This window comes from Heterodontus francisci, chromosome 4, assembly GCF_036365525.1.
Source record: "Heterodontus francisci isolate sHetFra1 chromosome 4, sHetFra1.hap1, whole genome shotgun sequence".
In the NCBI taxonomy this organism is placed as follows: Eukaryota; Metazoa; Chordata; class Chondrichthyes; order Heterodontiformes; family Heterodontidae; genus Heterodontus; species Heterodontus francisci.
Window position 1 is genome coordinate 68,878,934 of NC_090374.1, and position 22,259 is coordinate 68,901,192.

Below are 22,259 nucleotides of genomic sequence, written 5' to 3' on the forward strand. Positions count from 1 at the left end.
GCAGCATCACGAACTACAGTATAGTAGTGCCAAAACAATCGACTGCACTTGGGAAACTCGGCATTGGGAGACAAGCCTTGGAAGATTTCAGAAATTCTGAATAACAGAGCTTTCCAGTTGGTAAAGTGCCTGATAATAAAGCTTTTACTGTATTGTCACAGTGTTCGTTAATCCATGTACTAATCCTCCTCTGTATATTCTGATTGCAGGTTTGATGGAATAACCATCGTAAGGAATGGTGGGACACATGGTAACGTTTCGGTGAACTGGCTTATTACAAGGAGCAATAGTGACTTTTCTGCTGTCACGGCTGACCTCATGCCAGCTTCAGGAACTCTAAACCTTGTGGAAGGGCAGATGTTGTCCACAGTGCATCTAAACATAATTAATGATAATTCACCCGAGGAAGCGGAGGCTTACCTTTTCCAACTGTTAAACAGTACAATAAAGGGAGGAGCAGAACTGGATGAACCCATGCAAGTATGTTTAATAAAACTGCTGTTCAGGCATGCATTATCATTTTCTTCAGTGTACTCCTAAGTGTATGCAAGACTGCTTTGCATAACATTTTGATGACCAATAAATGGTCTAAGTAAAAAGAAAGAAAATGAGAACTTGCATTTATAAAGCACCTTTCACAACCTCAAGTCATCCAAAAACACTTCACAGCCTCTTAGATACTTCAGAAGTGCAGCCACTGCTGCAAAGAGATACATGAACAAATAAACTATTTTAGTGATATTGGTTGAGGAATAAGTTTTGGCCAGGACAGAGGGACAATGCACCTGTTCCTCTTCAAATAGTTGCATAAGATCTTTCACGTCCACCTTTGAATGCAGACAGAGCTTTGTTTTAATGCCTCATCTGAAAGGTGGCACATCTGACAGTGCATTACCCCTTCAGTACTCCACTGGAATGTTAATCTGAATTATATGCTTTGGATTATGTCTGCTTGTAAAACTTAACCTGCAAGTATGAGCTGAGTGACATGTTACAGTGAATTTTTAAGTCTCTGTTGTCATTTGCAGCAGCCTAGGAAAATCCAGCCTTGAGTCTTGCCCCATGTGCAGAAAAGTGCAGCAGCCAGCTGTTCACTGAATCCCAGTAACACCACAGGGGGTATTGCCCTTCTGCTGATGTTCAAGAAAAGCTTCCCATAACTAAAATGCTTTTTTCTATATTGGAGTATTTCTTTAAGTTCTGGAAAAATGTATCTACTTTTGCAGATCTATGGATTTCAATCTTCTTCAATCAACTTGTGAATATTTAGAATATATATGCATGTAGGTTTTCCATTTCTTGTAAGCCTGATGAGATAGCAAAAGTGCTGAGTGAATGACTGTCAGTTGCAGGGTGTGGTTTTGACAATATTGCAACCAATCTGTTGGATTTTAATTTACTATGGTGGACCAAGGATAGAAATAAAGCTGTTTACACTTTTCGTCTTTCTCTTCCTGTTTAGATTATTTTCTATATTCAGGATAGCGATGATGTCTATGGCCTAATTGAATTCCATTCTATGGAAAGACAGAAGATAGAGAGTAGCCCTGCCGGGCGGTTTCTGTCGTTGAGTTTTGCCAGGTACAATGGAACCGTGGGGGTTGTGAAGTTGAACTATACGGTACTGTACATCCCTGCTGGTGTTATGGATCTTTCTAAAGCAAAGGATGATGTCCTAAATGTTTCTAGCAAAAACAGTATTACTTTCATGCCGGGACAATCACAGATAAGCCTCAAGCTACCAATAAGAAATGATGCATTCCTTCAAAATGGAGCAAGTTTCCTTGTACAGGTATGTCAATATGAATGACAATAGTTAATAGTATGCCGAATCATATTAATGGTCAAATTATCAATGCATTTTTGCACACCAGTTATCTATTTTGGATTATCTATCAGTGACATTAAACCCATTTTAGTGAAAAATCAATCTCAGTTTAGTTCTGCTTGAGACTGTTTATCTTATACTATATACAGTTACTGCCAGTCTCATTATATTTAACTGAAATATATTTGTGATTATTTTATGGGGTGCTTTGCAGGGAGGTATCATACATCAGTTGTAACGGAAAACAGGAATTTTCTAACTGAACGTTGCTAACATTCTTTAAATATCATCAGAACATTTATTATTTAAAATGTTTGCAAATCAGCATTAAATTTTTTCTTTCACTGTTACTTTAAGTAGTAATAAGTGTTTGTACTGTGCTGAAGAATTCATGATAAGGAGCTAAATAAAGGGTTATATTCCTGCCATCTCCAGATCCCTGGATCAATACAGCCAGATTGCTCTTACTATTTGGTCATGCTGTCTTGTTTTTTTAGTTCTTTGCCACTTTCAAAAATGACTGCTGAGTTTCTCTTGCCATTTGCATTAAGGCAGACAATGGATAATTAATTAATATCCTGCAGTATTAAAGTGTCTCATGAATATAATCTCAGTCATGCTGTCTATTCATTTGAAAATATGGCAAGCAGTACTTTACAACACTGGAACGGAGAACAATACGACTTCGAAACAGCATACTTTCAAACTGGAGTAGCCATATGGATACCGTGGCTGCAGGAGCGGGTTGGAGGCTGGGGGTCCTGTGGCGAGTGGCTCGGTCCCGACTCCCCGGAGCCTGTCCACCATCTACGGGGCGCGGGTCGGGGGTGTGGTAGAGTGCTGTCCACTTGCCTGGATGGGTGTAGCTCCAACAGCACTCAGGAGGCTCGGCACCACCCAGGACAAAACAACCCGCTTGATTGGCATCCCATCCACGAACATTCACTCAATCCACCACCAACGACGCACAATGGCAGCAGTGTGCACCATCTACAAGATGCACTGCAGCAATGCACCAAGGCTCCTTAGACAACACCTTCCAAATCCGCGACCTCTACCAACTAGAAGGACAAGGGCAGCAAATGCATGGGAACATCACCACCTGCAAGTTCCCCTCCAAGTCACACACCATCCTGACTTGGAATTATATCGCCGTTCCTTCACTATCGCTGGGTCAAAATCCTGGAACTCCCTTCCTAACAGCACTGTGGGTATACCTACCTCACATGGACTGCAGTGGTTCAAGAAGGCAGCTGACCACCACCTTCGCAAGGGCAATTAGGGATGGGCAATAAATGCTGGCATAGCCAGCGATGCCCATATCTCATGAATGAATAAAAAAAAATTGCTTGAATTTGTGATTAATCCCAGAAAATGCTTTTTGGGGTTGAGAAAGCATGCTCCTTTATAACATAAGAACATAAGAAATAGGAGCAGGAGTAGACCATACATTGTTACTACCGAGGTGGGAGGAGTGCATTGTCTTTTCAAGTTCCACTTCTCCACAGGTCACAACATATATTGAAATGTTTATCCAGTTACTGATACAGTCAATCATATACTCTACTGTTTATCCCAGAATAAAATACACCAGTCAGGTTTCTTTAATAAACAACAAAAATGATCAGTTTATTATAAAACAAAACTTCTCCAGTAATGAAGCACAGCATTAACACACAGATTGAAATATGAAAGTTCCCTTTTTAGATACCCTCCCCCCGCCCCCCCACACACACACATTCTGGTTAAAGAGAAAGAAAAACATTCTTGCAGAGCTTTTTCACAAAAAACAGTCAGAAAAGAATACTTTGGCCAAATACTTGATTCTTGAAGAAAACAGATGAGGTATGTTGTGTCCCAAAATGGCATACAGTCTGGCGTCTAAGAACACATAGACATGTCACTGGGATCTTTTCTGGAGCAGTTCTTTTTAGGCGGCATTGAGGATTAATCCGACAGGTTTTTCCAGCTTCTCAGGAGAAATGCTGCATCAGGGGTTGTAGCTCTCACACACACTGAATTCTCAGGACTTTTCAGAGAAGTAAAGAAAGAGATGAGCTGGGTGTTTCTCTCTTGGCAGGCTGACCTCCAACTAACTCAAAACAGTCCACAATCCAACCAGAAAGTCAAAACAATATTCCAAAAGCGACCTCCTGACCATCATAGGTCTTGACATGTCACTTCTCTTGTAAACAACATCCCCAAGTCACCAAGGTTTATGTTGTTTATTGAGCTTAAGGCATGTGACTTCCACTAAAGGTTGTTTTCAAACAAGACCTCTCAGTGACCCTTGTTAAAAAAAAACAAATCCATGGAATCTTTTCAGTTTTAAACACAAGTCCTCAAAAAAATGTTAAAAATGGAAGCACTTCCATAACAATGGTCTTTCAAGCCTGCTGTGCCATTCAATATGATCATGGCTGATCTTCTGCTCTCCATTTCCCTTGATTCCCTGAGAGACCAAAAATCTGTCTCAGCCTTAAATATACTCAATGATGGAGCATCCACAACCCTCTGGGATAAACAATTGCAAAGATGCACAACCGTCTGAGTGAAGAAAAATTTCTTAATCTCAATCCTAAATGATCAACCCCTAATTGTGAGATTGTTCCCCCATGTTCTAAATTCCTCAGCCTGGGAGAACAACCTCTCAGTGTCTACCCTGTCAAACTCCTTCAGGATCTTGTATGTTTCAATGTGACACCCTGACAATCTACAATCAGTCTATTAGGAAGAAAGAAAAAACTTGTATTTCGATAGTATTTTTATGACCTCGGGAGGATCCCAAGCTTTTCACAATCAATGAAAAGGAAAATTGGACAGGGTGTTAACAGGGGTAACTGATCTGCTACCGCATATTTTTTCCCTGCCAAAGTTGAACTTCACTCCCATAGCATTTAATTACTTTTATGTTGCAAATATATTGGTGCAATGTTATAATGGAATCTTACTGAGAAGTATGGCACTGTTTTACTTCATACTTACTGCTTATCTCTGTATGTAATCTGCACGTCCATTCAACAATCTACTAATGGCTGTTGTTTTACATTTGATCTCTTAGTTAGGTTAATGTATCATAGCAGAATAGCATTGTGAGTTGCTCTACATTACAGATTAGATTGGATATCTAAAACCATCAAAAATGCTTCTCAAGCACATCCTTCCAAACTATATTTTCCTGTTTTTTAAAAAAATGTTTCATTTACTTCAACCACTGTGCATATTTAGAAAAACAAAATACTGTAGATGATGGAGATCTGAAACAGAAACTGAAAATGCTGGAAATATTCAGCAGGTCTGGCAGCCTCTGTGGAGAGAAAAACAGAGTTAATGTTTCAGGTCTGGGATCTTCCATCAGTACTATCAAAAGTTAGAAATGTAATAGGTTTTGTGCAAGTGAAAGGGGGGAAAGGGGAAGAAGAACAAAAGGGAAGGTCTGTGATAGGTTGGAGGGCAGGACAAATTAAATATCATAAGGCTTCATGCACCCCAACACCTTGCATCTTTTCTATACACCTTTCCATGCAAGTGCCGGAGATGCAACATCTCCCCTTGTATCTCCTCCTCATCATCATCCAAAGCCCCAAATATTCCTTCCAAATGAAACAGCAATTTACTTGTACTTCTTTCAATATAGTATACTGTATTTGCTGATCATGATGGGCCTCCTCTACACTGGAGAGACCAAAAGCAGACTGGTTAACCAGTTTGTTGAACACCTCCATTCAGTCTGCAAGCACAACCCTGAGCTTCCTGTCACTTGTCATTTTAATTCCCCACCTTGCTCCCACTCTGACCTTGCTGTCCTTCGCCTGCTGCACTGTTCATTGAAGCTCAATACAAGCTCGAGGAACAGCATCTTATCTTTCAACTGGGCACTTTACAGCCTTCCAGACTTATCATTGAGTTCAATAATCTTAGATCATAACCTCTGCCCTCATTTCTCTCCTTTTTCAGGTTTCTTTTTGCTGGTTCACTTTTCTTTTCCCTCTTGTTGTTTTCTTAATACCTTTACTTGGTGTTTGGATGGCTGCTATCCTGCTATTCGCACCTCATCTAGACATGCCTTTTGTTTTTTAACTTGTCCCTTTACCACTCCCTTTGGCTTTGTACCATGAAACATGTTGTCATTTAATCTCTCCTGCCCGCCATCCTATCATGGCCTTCCCTTTTGTTTTTCCCCCCTCCTCCCCTCTCACTTGCTCAAAACCTGTTACATTTCTGACTTTCGACAGTTCTAATAAAAGATCACAGACCTGAAATGTTGGGCAGAACTTTTCGACCCACCAGGAGTGGGCGGGGAGAGCATAGAATTGAGTGGGAGGTGGGGAGGGAGGGGGCATCACGGTGACCGTTACCTACTGCCCCGCTGCTATTTTACCGCTGGTGGGTGAGGTGGCAAACGGCCCACCCGCCCGCCCCAGGCCAATTTAGGCCCTTAAGTGTCAATTAATTGCACTTAAGGGCCTCTTCTGCCATCGCTGGTATTGTACCAGCAGCGGACAGGCACTTCAGAACCTGAGGAGGCTGCCCAGTGATACCTGTGCCTCATGGAGTGCCCCCCAAGCAGCATTGGCTGCCCCTTCTAAAACTACTCCCCTGCCCTGCTCTCTGACTCCCACCTGCCTTGCCAGGGCCCACCCGATTGACCCTGGGGAGGCCTGAACCCCACTTACCTTCCTGAAGGGCAACGCCCATCGTCCTCTTCTTGCTGGGTGCAGTCCCAGCAGTGGCCACTGCTCCTGGTGGTTTTGCTGGGACTGAGGAGCTGCCGCCCCTCTGATTGGCCGCTAGCTCTTGGAGGTGGGACATCCTGCCTCAGAGGGATGGTAGTCCCAACTGAGGCCATTTGAGGGCCTGGGCCACGCAAAATTGCTGCATGGTTCCAGGCCCAGCAGAGGCGGTCTCTCCCTCGACTTTTTAGCTGCTGGGCAGGGCCACTGCCACAATGTAAAATTCCAGCCATTAACTCTGTTTTTTTTCCTCCACAGATGCTGCCTGACCTGTTGAATATTTCTAGCATTTTCTGTTTCTGGTCACCGTGTATATTTATCTTATTTCTGCTCTTGCTTTTGTCCTTTAATATAAAATGTTGGTCTGTTTGCATTTGAAACTTCATAATTCCTGATTCTAAACTTAACTAGCGTCTTTATTCCAACGTAAACAATCAAAATTGCTTACAGTTATGCCATCTTTCTTAAAATCACACTCCTTTGTTTTAATAAGTGCTCGTTGCTCTGTAGCTCCAGTCTGCCCCTTCTCCAACATGCTATTGTAAAATTAATGGTATTGAATTGTACCTTTAACAGAGCTGCTGCAGGGAACACTGTGGCCGGAATTTTACATAGAACCATAGAAAAATGACATTGTGGTGGTGGCTGTGTCCACAGGCTAAAAAGTCAGGGGTGAGCCTACCTCCGCCGGGCCTGGAAGCCATGTAGCAATTTTATGTGGCCCAGGCCCTTAATTGGCCTCGGTCGGGACTTAGGTCCCTCTGAGGCAGGAAGTCCTGCCTCCATAAGCTTCTGGCCAATCAGAGGGCAGCAGCCCTTCAGTCCCAGCAGTGCCACCGAGAGTGGGCCCCGGCGAGGGGGTTCGGAGTTGAAGAGCAGGGCAGGGGGGTTTGTTTTAGTGGGGATTGGCTGTGCTGCTGGGGGAGGGGGGGGCCTCTGTGGGACACAGGGTTCCTAATCAGGGTGCATGACCAGCCTGCAAGGAGGCCACCAGGTTTTAGTGGGCAGCCTCCTCAGGTGCTGAAGTGCCCGTCCACCGCTGGTAAAATATCAGTGGCGGTGGGGAGACACCCTTAAGTGGCAATTAATTGGCCACTTAACAGCCTCAATTGGTCTGGGGCAGGAGGGCTGTTTGCCAGCTCCCCCACCACTGGTAAAATATCAGCAGGGGTGGGTAGGTGACTGGCATGGTGCCCCCCTGCTCACCCATCTCCCACTCAATTTTACACCCCCCCACCTCCCAGCCCACTCTCGGGGAGGGGGGGGAGGTGTGGTGGTGGGGAGGGGGGGGGGGGGGCAATAAAATCTGGCCTGCAATTCCGTGATTTGTGTCCAAGTCAAGCTGTGATGTTGCCTACAACTTCTTTGTTGGCTGGAGTTTGTGACTAGTTTTACATAAAAATATTCTATTTGATTCAGTTCATACATTGTTAATATTGCAAATGAGGAATTAGTGTGCAGTTCATTATAACATTACTGCTCCTCTTGTAACAATTTATATTTTCCCTCTCTTCATTTACGTGTTCTAGTCTACTTAGATACTGTTATATTCAAACCTCATTTCCCTTTGTTTTAACAGAATTAAACATGCTTGGGTTATCTGTCAGTGACACAATGTTGTATAGTGCTAGAACAATGTTGAGTGACTGTTGTTCCCTATATGGCGCTGATTTTAGCCAAATAGTCAGGGGAAGATAGTGAATAGTTGTCACAGTCCAGTGCTTTCCTGCAGCTAGTTAAGAAAATCTAGCAGGTAAGAAGTTCTCCTGCACCTCTTAATGGTCAGATATAGGTGGATGCTCACAAAAACCAAAAGATAGATACGAATGAGAAATGCCATTTGGCATCTCTCAATTCATCCAGAAATAACATACACGATTAGATTTTCTGAGCAATTTTCAGAGGTGAATTGGACAAACTTGGTTGGTACGTTGGACAAAGATCTGCAGAGTTGGATCTTTGCCCATTTTCTCTCATCCAATTTTCTGATTGGGTGTTTGATGAGTCCAGGAAGAATCTGGCAGTCTGTAGATGAATGCATCTTTCAAACCATTCTCTGTCATTTCCACCTGTTAAATGCTGCTTTATTTACCTGGCCATCTTAACTGGAGTTCAGGGTTGCTAGATGCTGAGTTACATACAGAAATTTAAGAAGACCAATAGCAAGGCTGCCACATTGTCAGGCCATTGCTGAAGCTATGTTGTGTTTTTCCTGTGGTCACTGAAATCATTGAATAGACTAGCAATTACCAAGCTGTTCCCTTTTTTGTACACCTGTAGTCATTGTGCTACAATGGGTATCCCTCTGGGAAATTCCCTTATTTCTCTGCTTTTTGGAGGAAGTGGAAAAGTACCAACTGAGGGACACCAGCTCAGCAAGTTCTCTGCACCCATCCATTGGGGACACTGTGCCCTGCAACAGGCCTCTGAGGCATTCTTCAAAGATTTCCACACCTGCTTGCCAAAAGAAACATCAACTGCTGCTGCTTGTCCCGCTAAGTAACTGCAGACATGTAAATCCTGCAACAGCATGCTCATTCCTGACCCAAATTGCAAGCTTCCAATGTTCTAATGTGCCTGTTCATGTGTCTGTTGGCAATTAAACTGAAGAGAAAATCCAGGCTTGTGTGTTATCTGATCTGTCCTTTGAGATCACCCGAGAATTTTGTTATCAATACTGAGTCAGCAGACAGAAGTGGTCATTTATACCAATAGAGCTGAATGACAGGCTGAAAGTGTTGTTCCATTACATAAAAAGAGATAAATAGTCACTCAGCTTAAAACAAAATAAGGTATGCTTGCCCAAAAAATATTAATTTAAATAAGCCTCTAGTTCAACCGAGGTCTGAAAAGTAATGGAATTCAAGCTGAAATGTAAAAATAGGCATTTTGCATGAATATTTTGGAACATATGAACTTATGAATTAGGAGCAGGAGCAGGCTAGTTGGCCCCTCGAATCTGCTCTGCCATTTGATAAGATCATTTGAATGTGGCCTCAACTTCATCTTCCTGTCTGACCCCATAACACTTGACTCCCTTGTCTATTAAGAATCTATCCAACTCAGCCTTGAGACTGTTCAATGACCCAGCCTCTACTACTCTCTGTGGAAGCGAATTCCATAGACTAATGACCCTCTGAGAGAAAAAAAATTCTCCTAATCTCCATCTTAAATGGGAGCCCCCTTATTTTTAAACTGTGTCCCCTCAATCTAGTCTCGCCCATAAGTGGAAACATCCTTTCAACATCCGCCCTGACAAGTACCCTCAGCACCTTATATGTTTCAATAAGATCATCTCTCATTCTTCTGAACTCCAATGGATACAGACCCAAGCTAGTTAACTTTTCCCCATAAGTTAACCCCTTCATCCCCAAAATCAGTCGATTGAATCTTCTCTGAACTGCTTCTAATGCAACTATATCCTTTCTTAAGTAAGGAGAATAAAACTGTACACAGTACTTAAGATGTGGCCCTGTACGTTTCAATTTTAATTTAATTTTAGTTGTTTTTGTAAGTGAAGCGGTATTTGAAATGAAACAAATGCTCACATTTGGAAACAGACAAATGATGATGGAAGTGTGTTTAGGACAATGAATCAAAACATATTCTGACATGAATGTACATTTACTGCTTTGAACTCTTGCTCACTAGCCTTGATTTTTACTGCTGGAGTGTTTCAGGAGAGCAGCAGGAAGCATGCAACTGCCATTTCAACCACCATCTCGTCCTGTTGAGCAGAGAGCAGAGAGTTTGGGGTGTGGATGGGACAGTGGGGAGCTTTTCAGACAGGAAACCAGAAGTATGGATGTCTTGACTGTCCTGACAAAATTAACCACAGGACATCTTGTTGGGCCTGGGGAAACTCTTTTCCTCCTCCTGGCCCACAAGCAGTGCAATAAAGACACATATCGGGCCTTTTCGCCTCCTTTTATCTGCTGGGATTCCTGAGGTACAGGAATCCTGACCTCCATGTATTAAGAATAAAAATGGAGTGAAAAAGGAGGTACACTGCCTTCTTAAAAGATTTTACTGATTGACCCTTCTGCTCCCCCAACCCATCTCCATTAAAAGTGGAAGTGGGCAGGTTGAGGTTGGGTATGAGAATTTTACAATTTTTACCTTCCCACTGACACCAACCCACCCGTCCTTGAGGGTTAAAACTCCCCACGCCCTTCCTCTTCATGCATTTGCTGATATTGTATTTTGCTCCATCAGGATTTGCATCTTTGCGATCTCAGTACAAGATTTGCTTATATTGATAAAAAAAAAGTCCTAGGTAGAATTATGTTTTTGCTGTAATTTTAGCAGTTGTAAGGTCTAGAAAAAAATCTAATAAATTTTCTTGAAGCTTGCTGTGCTTGACATTTGGATATAGGGTTGATTTAAGTCTGACAAGCTTCTGTTAATTTTTCCAGCTAGAAACAGTGGAGTTGGTAAACATCATTCCTCTGGTTACATCAGTGAGTCCAAGGCTGGGTGATCCTCTAAACATCTCACTGACAGTTACTCCTGAGCTAGCAAATGGAGAGGTTGGATTTACCAGCAATGAAACTCTTCTTGTTTATGAACCAGAGAACTCTTCTGATAGCCAGGTATATATGAGCTACAAGTTATTGTTTTTGCTAGAAAAATTATGACCGTATAGTTACAAACATACAGACAGTAAAAGACCGACTAGTCCATTCAGCCTGTCCCTTAAGTTGTGATGCTTAGTGCATCACAATATATATACTACCCATCCACTCAGAGTTGTGTGATTTCCTGGGAGGGACGAAAAACTAGATAAAAACCTCGACCAAGTGTGGCAAAAAATCTGAAAAATTCTTCTCTCGCCCTCTTGCACGATTTGAAACTATTCCAGGGCCACGGGGATCGAGCGGGGGAGTGGGACTGACTGAATAGCTCCATGGAGAGCTGGCATGGACCCGGTGGGCCAAATGGCCTCCTTCTGTGCTGTAAATGACTCAATGACTCTAAGATGAAGTAATAAATAAAAGGTAGTTTACTCTGTTCTGCGCCTGGACAATCAGTGTTCACCAAGAAACATCTGTTTGATTATTATGAATAGTAAATAAATATTTTTGATTATGTTGACAAATCAATGATGCACAGATGTCTCAAATAATTTAGTTGTTCCTTGTTGTGGTCTTCTTTTCAGATATATATTGCTTTGCAACGAGATGGAACTGATGGCTCTGCAGAGGTATACTGGCATTTGAAACCTACCGGGGTTAATCATCACAATATCACCAGTGATGACCTGAGCCCTGTCAATGGTTCTGTTACATTCTTATCAGGCCAGAGCAGTGCTACAATCAACATCACAATAAAATCTGATGACTTGCCTGAAATAAATGAGACTTTGATCATCTCATTAGACCGGTATGTGTTTTTTCCACTGATTTTGTTTGCTTTTGATTAAAAAACATGTTGGCATTCTCATTAATTAACCAAATATGACAAATTAATTCTAACAGTGCTGATTAATGATGTCAGCCTTGGCTCAGTGGTAGCACTCTTGTCTCTGTTGGGACTGCACCTAACAAGAAGAGGACCATGTACGTTAGTCTCGGAGCAGTTAAGTGGGGGTCGGGCTTCAATGGGGACAATAGGCTAGGCCCTGGCGAGGGGCTGGGTGGGCGTTAGAGTGTGGGGCAGGGGGTGTTTTAGTGGGGGGAGTTGGGGGGGAGTGCAGCAGCCCAGGCTGCTTGGGGGCCCTCCGTGGGGCATAGGGTGCCTGATCAGGAGTGCCCCCATTCCCCACCCACAAAGAAGCAGCCATGTATTACTAGGTGGCCTCCTCAGGTGCCGAAGTGCCTGTCCGCCACCAGCAGCGGCGGGAATAAGTCCTTAAATGACCATTAATTGGCTGCTTAAGGGCCTCAATTGGCCTAAGGGTGGGCGGGCTGTTTGCCACCTCCCCCTGCCACTGATAAAGTAGCAGTAGGGGCAGGTAGGCGACGGGCACGACATCCCCTGCCTCCCACCCAATTTTATACCCCCCGCCTCCTAGCCTACTCCTGGGCAGGGAAGGCCGTTAAATTCTGGACCCCATTTCCATCTTGGGTGGGTGTAAAAGACCTTTTGACACTATTGGAAGAAGAGGGAAGTTCTCCCAGTGTCCTGACCAATATTAATTCTAAACCAACATAACTAAACACAGATAGTCAGGTTTTTTATCTTATTATTGCTGTTTGTGGGACCTTGCTTTGTGTGAATGTCCTGTCGCATTTCCCTATGTTACACATGTTCCTTATGTGCCAAAATCTATAGGGCTACAGGCCAAGAGCTGGAAAGTGGAATTAGGCTGGATAGCTCTTTTTGGCTGGCACAGATCTGATGGCCCAAATAGTCTCCTGTTCCATAAATTTTCGATGTAACAGTGATTATACTTCTCAACTACTTTATTGGTTGTGCAGCATTTTTGGATGTCCTGAGGTTAACAAAGACACAATATAAATGCATGTTACGTCTTTCCTAATTCTGAGTATCTCATGATCAGCATTGAAATTTTCTTTGTTTGAACTTGTTTGTGACTTTTTTTGCAACACGATTTTGTTTCATGATTCAAAAGGAATTCTTGGCTCTTTGCTTGAGCTCTCACACAATAAATGCTATTTGATTATCATGGTAATTTAAGATAGAAATTATTTAATTAACCCTGAATTGTAAGCAATGTTGTTAGTTCTAAAATTGCACTAGATCCAGTTAATATCAATATGTTTCCAAGTTCAAATATTATTGTGGACCATGATCCAATAAATAGCTATGTTTGCCAAACCAAAATTTCATCAGGTCAGTTGGTATAACGCGTTTCATTTATAGAGATGTGATTTTTTTTTTACAATCAGGTAAACTGCACGAATCATATCCAGCCAAATCTATAGCTTTTATCCGTTTTAATTTGTAATCTGGGAGCTGGTGCAGATATTTAAATTGCTAAATCAGCTCTGCCATTTCAGTGGGTGTCCAGTAGGTCCAGTTTTTCATTAGCCTATAGGCTCGATTTTAAGCCAGAACAGTAATCGGGTGGGTAGGGGAGAGTGAAGTGACAAATACTGCTATCTGTGACAACATGAGGCCCTCGGCATTTTATGCACACGGGCCTCACCTGCAATCACAGGTTAGTTACCTGCCCAGACTGGGTGGAAAGTGGAAGCTGGCCGACAGTCAGAAGTGCAACTTTGGACCCCAGGAGGCCGCTTCCAGGATCGAAGGAATGGTCACCAGCAATTGGGTAAGTCATGAGGAGGACATTCGGGATGGTTTTGCAATCGGGCGTCAGTGAACCTCGGGCAGGGGAGACTTAATCTTTCCTTGTGGGAAATGAAAGAACACTCCTGCTCCTGTTGGCTCTCTCAAAGAAACTAAAACAACGTACCTGTTTGGGACTCTTCAGGCCTCAGCTGCTCTTCCAGCTATTTTCGTATGGCAGGAAAAGCAACAATGGCATCCCCGCTTAGTCCACCATTAAAATTGTAGTTAGGGTCTGTTGATATCATTGCACCCTTATCTGTCACTTTAAAAGAAACACTCCAGCAGCTTCAGGTGTTTGATATGAAGTCTTATCTTCCTGGAGCGCATACTAGGACATTTCAAGCGTGCAGTCCAGGTTTTTCTGTCCATAATGATATAACAGTGTGGGGAACACGTTTATGATTTCCTGATATGTGCTCTCAGTGGATGCAGTTTCTCCCGCAGAGTGCATTCATAAAATTGTCACTCTAGTCTTTGCCAGCACTTGTTGTACACCACCTTTGCTATAGTACAAGTTATTGCCAAGTTATAGTACAAGTTATTATGTGACATTGGTATATAAATGCATAATGCTGAACATATCACGGTCCTGTTTTACAATTGCTTACATTTCAGCATCTGGTCTCTTAATATTTCAGTCGATTTAAGTACAACAGCTATAAATTAGATTTAGAGGTTGTGAGAGACACCTCACTTCCATTAAGTTATAAAAATAAGATGCATTCCAATTTGTTATAAAACTATAGAAAACTGTGTTATTACATTTATTGCACAATATTCACTACACTGTTTACCTCGGGCAGGACTTTTAGGTCCAAATGGGATACAAACAGAGGTGGGCGGAAGCTAAAAATAGTGCCACTGGCTGGTGTGCCAGTTTCACGTCTCTATTCCTGCCGTTGGCGATTTTCCTCAGAACGAGTGAAGGCGGGCCCCGAAAATACATCTAATTCGGGATGAGGCCAATTAATGTCAACTCGTTGAGGGCAGTTTGGTATTGTAATGGGAGTGCATGGGTTGCACGCTGGATCAGGGACAGACCATGTCCATGGAGGCAGCAACAAAGCAGAGAATCAGTCATGGCCACACCATGATATCAGGTGGGCCCATAAAAGGAAGCACAACTGAAAGGGACACTCAGCCATTGGCACACTGGTGCCATCGGGTGTGTAGAGGTTGCAGGAAGAGTGGTCTGTACACATCTTGGCAGAGCAGGGGCTCGTGACCCACCTTGCATCATGGGGACATAAGAGGAGGGGATTAGGGTGCCGGAGACTATTGTGAGTGCAGCAAGTAAGGTAACAGCTGGGAAAGGGAGAACAATTCTGAGATATTGGGCCCAGTGACGATGAGGATCAACATCTTAAGCAGTAGAGGCTGAGCCCCAGGCATGAGGAGGGCAGAGGAGTAGGACGAAGGACAGGAATGCAACTGAGGCCATGCCCTCAGCGTAGGGTATACCTCCAAAAGCAGAGCTACACAGACATGTTGGAAAACCATTGCCACAAGAGACTGCACCTGCCCAGGCAGATGATCACTGAAATTTGTGCCCTCGTCGTGGAAGACCTCACACCTCATAAGCACTGCTCGTCATGCCCTGCCTGCAGCTGTCAAAATCACTGTGGCTTTGAAATTGTTGGCCTCTGGCTCCTTCCAAGGATTGGCAGCGGAGCTTGGTGGCATCTTGCAAGTCGCTGCACACCACTGCATCTCGCAGGTCACTGATGCCCTATTTGCAAGAGGTGGGCAGTACATACAATTTGAAACAGTTGGGGCCTCGCAGGCAGACAGGGCTGTGGGATTTGCCTCCTTCGCTGGATTCCCACAGGTACAGGGCATCATCAGTTACACACATCTGGCCATCAAGGGACCAAATGACCAGTCAGTGAGATTCATCAACAGGAAGGGTTTCCACTTCCTCAACCTTCAGCTGGTCTGCGACCACAGCAAGAGCTTCCTCCATGTGTACGCTCACTATCTTGGCAGCTGCCATGACTCCTTCATCCTCCGGCAGGCCAGGGTGTTCTTCATTCCACTCCCAAACTTCATGGATGGATTCTGCGGACAAGAGTTATTCCTTGAAGAGTTGGCTACTCACCCCTTTACATGACCCAGAGACAGAGGCATAGAGGCGCTACAACTGAAGCCATCTGCTCACAAGGACCACCATAGAGCAGGCCATTGGGCTTCTGAAGATAGGGTTTCAGTGCCTGGACACTCCTACAAGGGTTTCGCGCATTGTGGTGGTCTGTTGCGCCCTCCATAGCATGACCCTCCGGAGAGGTGTGGACGTTGAAGAGGGTGAGGCCCTGGAATGACAGCTCATCAGAGGAAGAGGAGGAAGAGGAAGAGGAAGATGCAGAGTGGGGAGGTGCCCAAGCTGTGCAGGGAGGTGAATGTGGCTGGCGCAGGACTCGATGATCTCGTCAGGATGCTATCACCGTCTGGGAGCATCTGATCCAGGCACACTTCAGCTGAGCTCTTCTAACCCGGGAGGACATCATGCTCTGAAACTGTCTTTGAGCTGTGTGTGAGAACACTTTCATTGAAGGTGCAACCCAATGAATGATGCAGATCTGTCCAGTGGTCTCACTATCCTCCTACAAAGACCTTTGATTCCCTTCACCACCTCTTCTCTCTTTTCCAGTGTTGCCATTAAAGAATGCAAGCTCACACATCTGGTGTCAAATTTACACTGTCTTCCAAAAGTCACAAAGTGCATATTTACAAGTGAAGCAAACCCTAGTAAACCACTCAGTGCTCCGACCGACAGGGTGGCCTCTGCTCTTGGCCACTTCTACATGGTGCTCCCCTTGTGACGTCGGATGAGGTGGAGGCAGCCTGCTTGCTTTTCTCTGCCTGCGGCTAAGATGCACGGTCATCCTGGTCATGGAGGTGCCAATTGGGGCACCTCCAGAGGTTGCTGCACCTGCATCATTGCAGGGGCAACCTCCATCACTGGGAACTGTTGCATAGATGGTCCCTCAATCAGAAGGGCCAAGGAGGCTGATGATGATCATGGTGCCCCGTGAGGGCTGGTACCCTCACCCTCTTTAGTGACTACCTCAGCTCTTGGCTGGCGCTCTGGATGACTCGTGGGGAGCACCAGTAGGGGCACAACTGGCATCCAATCCAAACATCTTTGTGCCATCAGTGCCACTGACAGGTCAGTGCTACAGGGTGTGGCATGGATTCTGTGCATGTCAATGCGCTGCTCCTGCATACACTCTGAGCACTGCTGCATATGGCTTTCCATGAGGTTGGCCACGCTCCCAATATAGGAGCTCATGCAGTCAAAGCCCTCAGCCACGGTGACGCACATGAGCTGAATGGACTCCTCCATTCTGCCTCAGGAATCTCTGATGCGTGGGAGCACATCTGTTGCTGCTAGTCCAAGTAAAGCCTCTTCTCTTGTGGCTCCTGAGGCCCTGCATCTGCACCCAGCTGAGCAGTGCTGTGTCTGTCCTCCATTCTCTGAGGGGTCTACCTGCAGCTGCCTCTGCCTCGCTCATCTCCTCCTTATTCGTGACATACTCTTCACCTAGTACCACCCTGTCTAGACGCGTCGATGTGAGTGTATCTGTGCTGGTGGAGGGCTGGTTCTGCAGTCTTGGTTTTTTTCAGTGATCCCAGTGCCATCACAAGACTCAGGTGTTCCCCTCCACGTCAGAACCTGTGGGAAACACAAATGCAGAGATCATGAGAATGAGTCTTTGAGAGCAGAAGCTTGAGAGCAGAACAGTGCTGAGTCTTTGACATACTGTCACACAGGGAGGACTGCATTCCACCCTTTTCATCTACAGATTGCAATATCTTTTCACCCCCTCCACCAGGAATGCCCATCTCTCCATCTCCGACTTGGTCCTGTGCAGCCTCCCTTGCGATTTCCATGGCTCCATCCTTCATGACTGCGATGATGTGCAGATAGGGCACTCCTCTGCCAGTTGGAGCCTTTTCTCTGGCATTTTGTGCCCTATTCTCCTGCAAGGCCAAGAAAGAGAGAGAGAGATAAGGCACAGCTGGCCTCTGTGACCAATACCAGCGGTGCATTGACTTAAGCTGCATGTTATCAGTGCTGGCAAGTCTTCAACACCACAAGGGCTCTGGAGTATTGCTGAGGGGTCAGTAAGTACCCTGGGCACACATTTCCCCATGTTCAGGAGCAACATGCACCCTCTGGCTCCTCACCTGGAGTGTCTGCTGGAGGTTGAATACCCTGAGGTCTGTCATCAAGGTCATGCATTGTACTCACCTTGACAGAGCGAAGAAGCTCATTGAACCTTTTATGGCACTGGACTCAGTTCCTATGGATCACACTTCTGCTGTTGATAGTCTCAGCAAACTGCAGTTAAGCCAGCTTTGTTTGGGTAGGTGGGTGGCCTCTTCCTTCCACCCTCCGGAAAGAGGACCTCCCTCCTCTCTTTCTCAGCCTCCAGGAGGACCTCAACATTGGCATCGGAGAATTGAGGGGTAGCCCGGCCCTGGGTGCAAAACCTCTGCTGCTCCTCCTGAATCCCTCAAACTGTTTTTTCATTCAAATGGCAGCCTCAGTAATGGCTACCATGGTGCCTTTAAATGGGAGCCTGCACTTGTAGAATCCCACATCCATCCCTCACCTGCGGCTGTTAATTTGCCGCCCATCCCCCCCTCCAATAATTAACAGCCCGCCACTGCAAAACTTGTGGGGTATCACTACCAACCTCGACTCTGGGGTGGCTTGGGACCCAGAAACGGTCCTGATGTCAGTTTCCCACCCCTGGAGGGAAAATCCTGTCCCTTGTCATTATTACACAACATATATTTATATAGCACCTTTAACATAATAAAATGTCTTAAGGCGCTTCACAGGAGCATTATAAAACAAGCCACAAAGGAAACATTTGGCCACATGACCAATAGCTTGATCAAAGAAGTAGGTTTTAAGGAGCATCTTAAAGGAGGAAAACAAAGTAGAGAGGTGTAGAGGTATAGGGAGGGTATTCCAGAGATGGGGCCTAGGCAACTGTCGGCAAGGCCACCAATGGTGGAGCAATTAAAATCAGAGATGCACAACAGGACAGAATTGGAGGAGTGCAGGTGTCCCAGAGGGTTGTGGGGCTGGAGGAGATTACAGAGATAGGGAGGGTCAGGCCATGGAGGGATTTAAGATGAGGATGAGAATGTTAAAATCAAGACATTGCTGGACCGGGAGTCAGTGTAGGTCAGCAAGCACAGGCCTGAAAGGGGAGTGGGACTTGGCGTGAGTTAGGACATGGGCAGCAGAGTTTTAGATAGCCTCAAGTTTAGGGAATATAGAATGTGGGAGACCAGCCAGGAGTGCATCGGAATGATCAGGTCAAGCGGTAATGAAGGCATGGATGAGGGTTTTAGCAGCAGATGAGCTGAGACAGAGGAGAAGTTGGGCAATGTTATGGAGGTGGAAATAGGTGGTCTTAGTGATGACACGTATATGTGGTCGGAAGCTCATCTCGGGGTCACATGTGACACCAAGGTTGCGAACAGACTGGCTTAATCTCAGACTGTTGCCAGGGAGAGGAATGCAGTCAGTAACTAGGGAACGGAGTTTGGAGCGGAGATTGAAAACAATGGCTTCATCTTCCCAATATTTAATTGGAGGATACTTCTGTTCAACCAGTACTGGATGTCAGATAAACAGTCTGATAATTTAGCAACAGCGGAGAAGTCAAGGGAAATGGTGGTGAGGTAGAGCTGAGTGTCATCGGCATACATGTGAAAACTAACACTGTGCTTTTGGATGATGATGCCTGCAGACGAAAAATAGGAGATAGATAGATCCTTCGGGGACACCAGAGGTCATGGTGCGGATACTGCGTATACAGGAAGAGAAGCCGTTGCAAGTGATTCTCTGGCTACGATTAGATAGAGATAAGAATGGAACCAGGCGAGAGCAGTCCCACCCAGCTAGATGACAGTGGAAGGTGATGGAGGAGGATGGTGTTGTCAAAGGCTGCAGACAGGTTGAGAAGAACGAGGAAGGAATGTTAACCTTTGTCACAGTCACATAGGATGTTATTTGTGACTTTGATAAGAGCTGTTTCAGTACTGTGGCAGGGGCAGAAACCTAATTGGACAGAAAATGACACAGAAAAAGCTTTGTTTCTGACAAGAAATAATAAGATGGCCAACATTAGTTTGGATTCCAAAGTAAAACAGACAGCAATTAGTCCTAATTGACATTCTTCCACAGCAGTTACATTATCAGTTTGTCGACAGCCCTGTTGTTGGCAGCAAATTGGCAGTGTAAACGAGGCAGTGCTGTTGCTGCCAGAGGTGGTGTGTATCATTGAAAGAGCTGTTTTCAGCTATGCCTTTTGCACTGCCTTGAATGATAGTATTAAATACAGAATGGGCTTGCCGTCGGAAGAATTGGCAGCAATGTGTTTTGGCAGCCAGCAAGCTGCACGCCTGAAATACTCACAGCTGCCTCATACAGAGCAATAAAGCATTTTGTAATCACTGGTGTGTAAGTTCTGCCACCAATTAAATCAACATAAATTGAAGGTTTTAAAAAAGAGTAACTGTAGAAAAACTAAAACTGCAGCACAAGTATCTGAAGTCAGGATTTCAGTCTCAATTCAGGTAACGGGTCCTTTCCTACATGGCTCAACTGCATCCCTGGCAGTGATAGCAGCAGTAAAGCTTTCTGTTGGCTAGACAACTGTGCCTGACTTACCAAAGAGTTTATTGTGGATACAAGTGCAGAAGAGAGTGTAAGTTGTGATGTGAAAATATAGAAAAGTTACAAAATCAGACAAAACTTTTATTTGTAGAATTACATTTAATAGTTTTTTTTTCTCCAGTTAGAATCCATGTAGTTTTATTTTGATGCATAGCTCCAATTTGCTGCATTATCATTAACATGATGAACTCTTTGATCAGCCTCCCAAGAGTTGCGCGTATTTATGATTGGGCTCCTTCCAGAGCTAGTTTTTAAGCAATCATCTGAGATTGCTACTACTCCTATTCGAAGGAAAAATTGAGAATGAATATCAGTTTTAAACTGATTTACAGTCATATAAAACTTACAGAGCAGGAAAATCAATGCCACACTGTCACATCCTAAATCACACGAAAATGCTGGAAATGGATTCAAAATGGGCAGCATGACCAGTTCTGCCTCCTTGCCCCAAAATGGATTTTGTTCCCCCAACCACACCTGCTGCATTATAGGGCAGGATTTTCCCTGTGGGTTTCAGGACCCTGCTCTGAGGCTCAAATGGGGGTCAGTAGCCTGCACTGTTTGGGGAACACTCACTCACCTGTGACTTTCTCCAAACTGGTCAATTAATGGCCAGAGGGCAGGCTTGCTGCCGAATTAAGGATGGTGGGGTGGGGGTGGGGTGGTGTAATTCGAAGCTGCAGGGCCAATAGGAGGCCCTTCAGCTTGGAAGCAGCAGCAGGATGCCATGGCAGATAAGTGAAGGAGTGGGTGCTCTCTCTCCAACCTTTTTAAATCTTAAATAAAAAAAGAGCATAGCAGCCAGGCCACCACTATGGAGGGGGAGTTCCTCCACAGGGAGGAACTGCTGCTGCAGCTGAAGCCAAGCAGACAGAGAGGGCCTGTAAACCTGCCTGGAGTGCTGGCCCCCTGGTCTGCCACTGGGAGGCCACCTCCAGGTAGCTTCCCACCTCTGGGAAAATGGTCCGGGGGATGGAGCTGGGAAGCCGACACATCAGCAGGTGACGCAAAATTCTGTGCCCGCCCGCCTTTGTGCCTACCCCCATCTTGGCCTGAAAACTCAGCCCACAATAGAGCAGCAAGGCCCAGCAAGCTGTGCCATTTTCCTGTCTTCCATTGCTAATTTTCTTTGGGCCACTGGTAGACTTCTGCTTGCTGGTGGTATTGTTTTATTCGTTAGTGGGATGTGAGCATTGCTGGCAAGGCCAGCATTTATTGCCCATTGCTAATTGCCCATGAGAAGGTGGTGGTGATTCCCACCGGGAGCCTGCCATGCATATATAATGACATCACCAACCCAGGAAACTGGGCCAGGGTCATTATGAAATCAAGGGGGCATGCATAAGTCTCACCTGAACCTTCTGGGTGGGAAGAAGAAAATCTAAGTCTGTAATTTTTGAATCAGGTCCCAGCCAAACTTGGGAATCAGTAGCTTGAGATCTATTGGAAGGCTTGACACTGCAGGTGTATAATAAGTTATCAGGTAGTGTGTAGGACTTCCTGAACACTTTGTAAACTTAGGTAAAGTCTTTTATAATGTTTTGACAAAACAACACTCCTGCCTATATTCTCTAAACATAGGGAAGAATCTAGCTGTAGAGCAAAGCATGTATGTATTGCTGTTGTTTGGCTATGACAATGCAATTCCCAGTCTGCAGCATAACCTGGTAGCTGCCAGTTGTGCTTTCTACTGCCACTCCCGTCTTTCACTTCCCAGATTTCCAGTATCTGCAGTATTTTG

At 44.8% G+C, this 22,259-nt stretch overlaps 1 protein-coding gene across 1 annotated transcript in view; it reads left to right on the forward strand.

Annotated features, from left to right (window-relative positions):
- adgrv1 (adhesion G protein-coupled receptor V1) overlaps positions 1-22,259 on the forward strand; it is an 810,104-nt gene that overhangs the window by 58,510 nt on the left and 729,335 nt on the right. The window contains exons 7-10 of the mRNA XM_068029668.1: positions 210-480; positions 1,463-1,792; positions 10,977-11,153; positions 11,720-11,943. Of these exons, the coding sequence (XP_067885769.1) occupies positions 210-480; positions 1,463-1,792; positions 10,977-11,153; positions 11,720-11,943 (1,002 nt within the window). The remainder of the gene's footprint in view (positions 1-209; positions 481-1,462; positions 1,793-10,976; positions 11,154-11,719; positions 11,944-22,259) is intronic.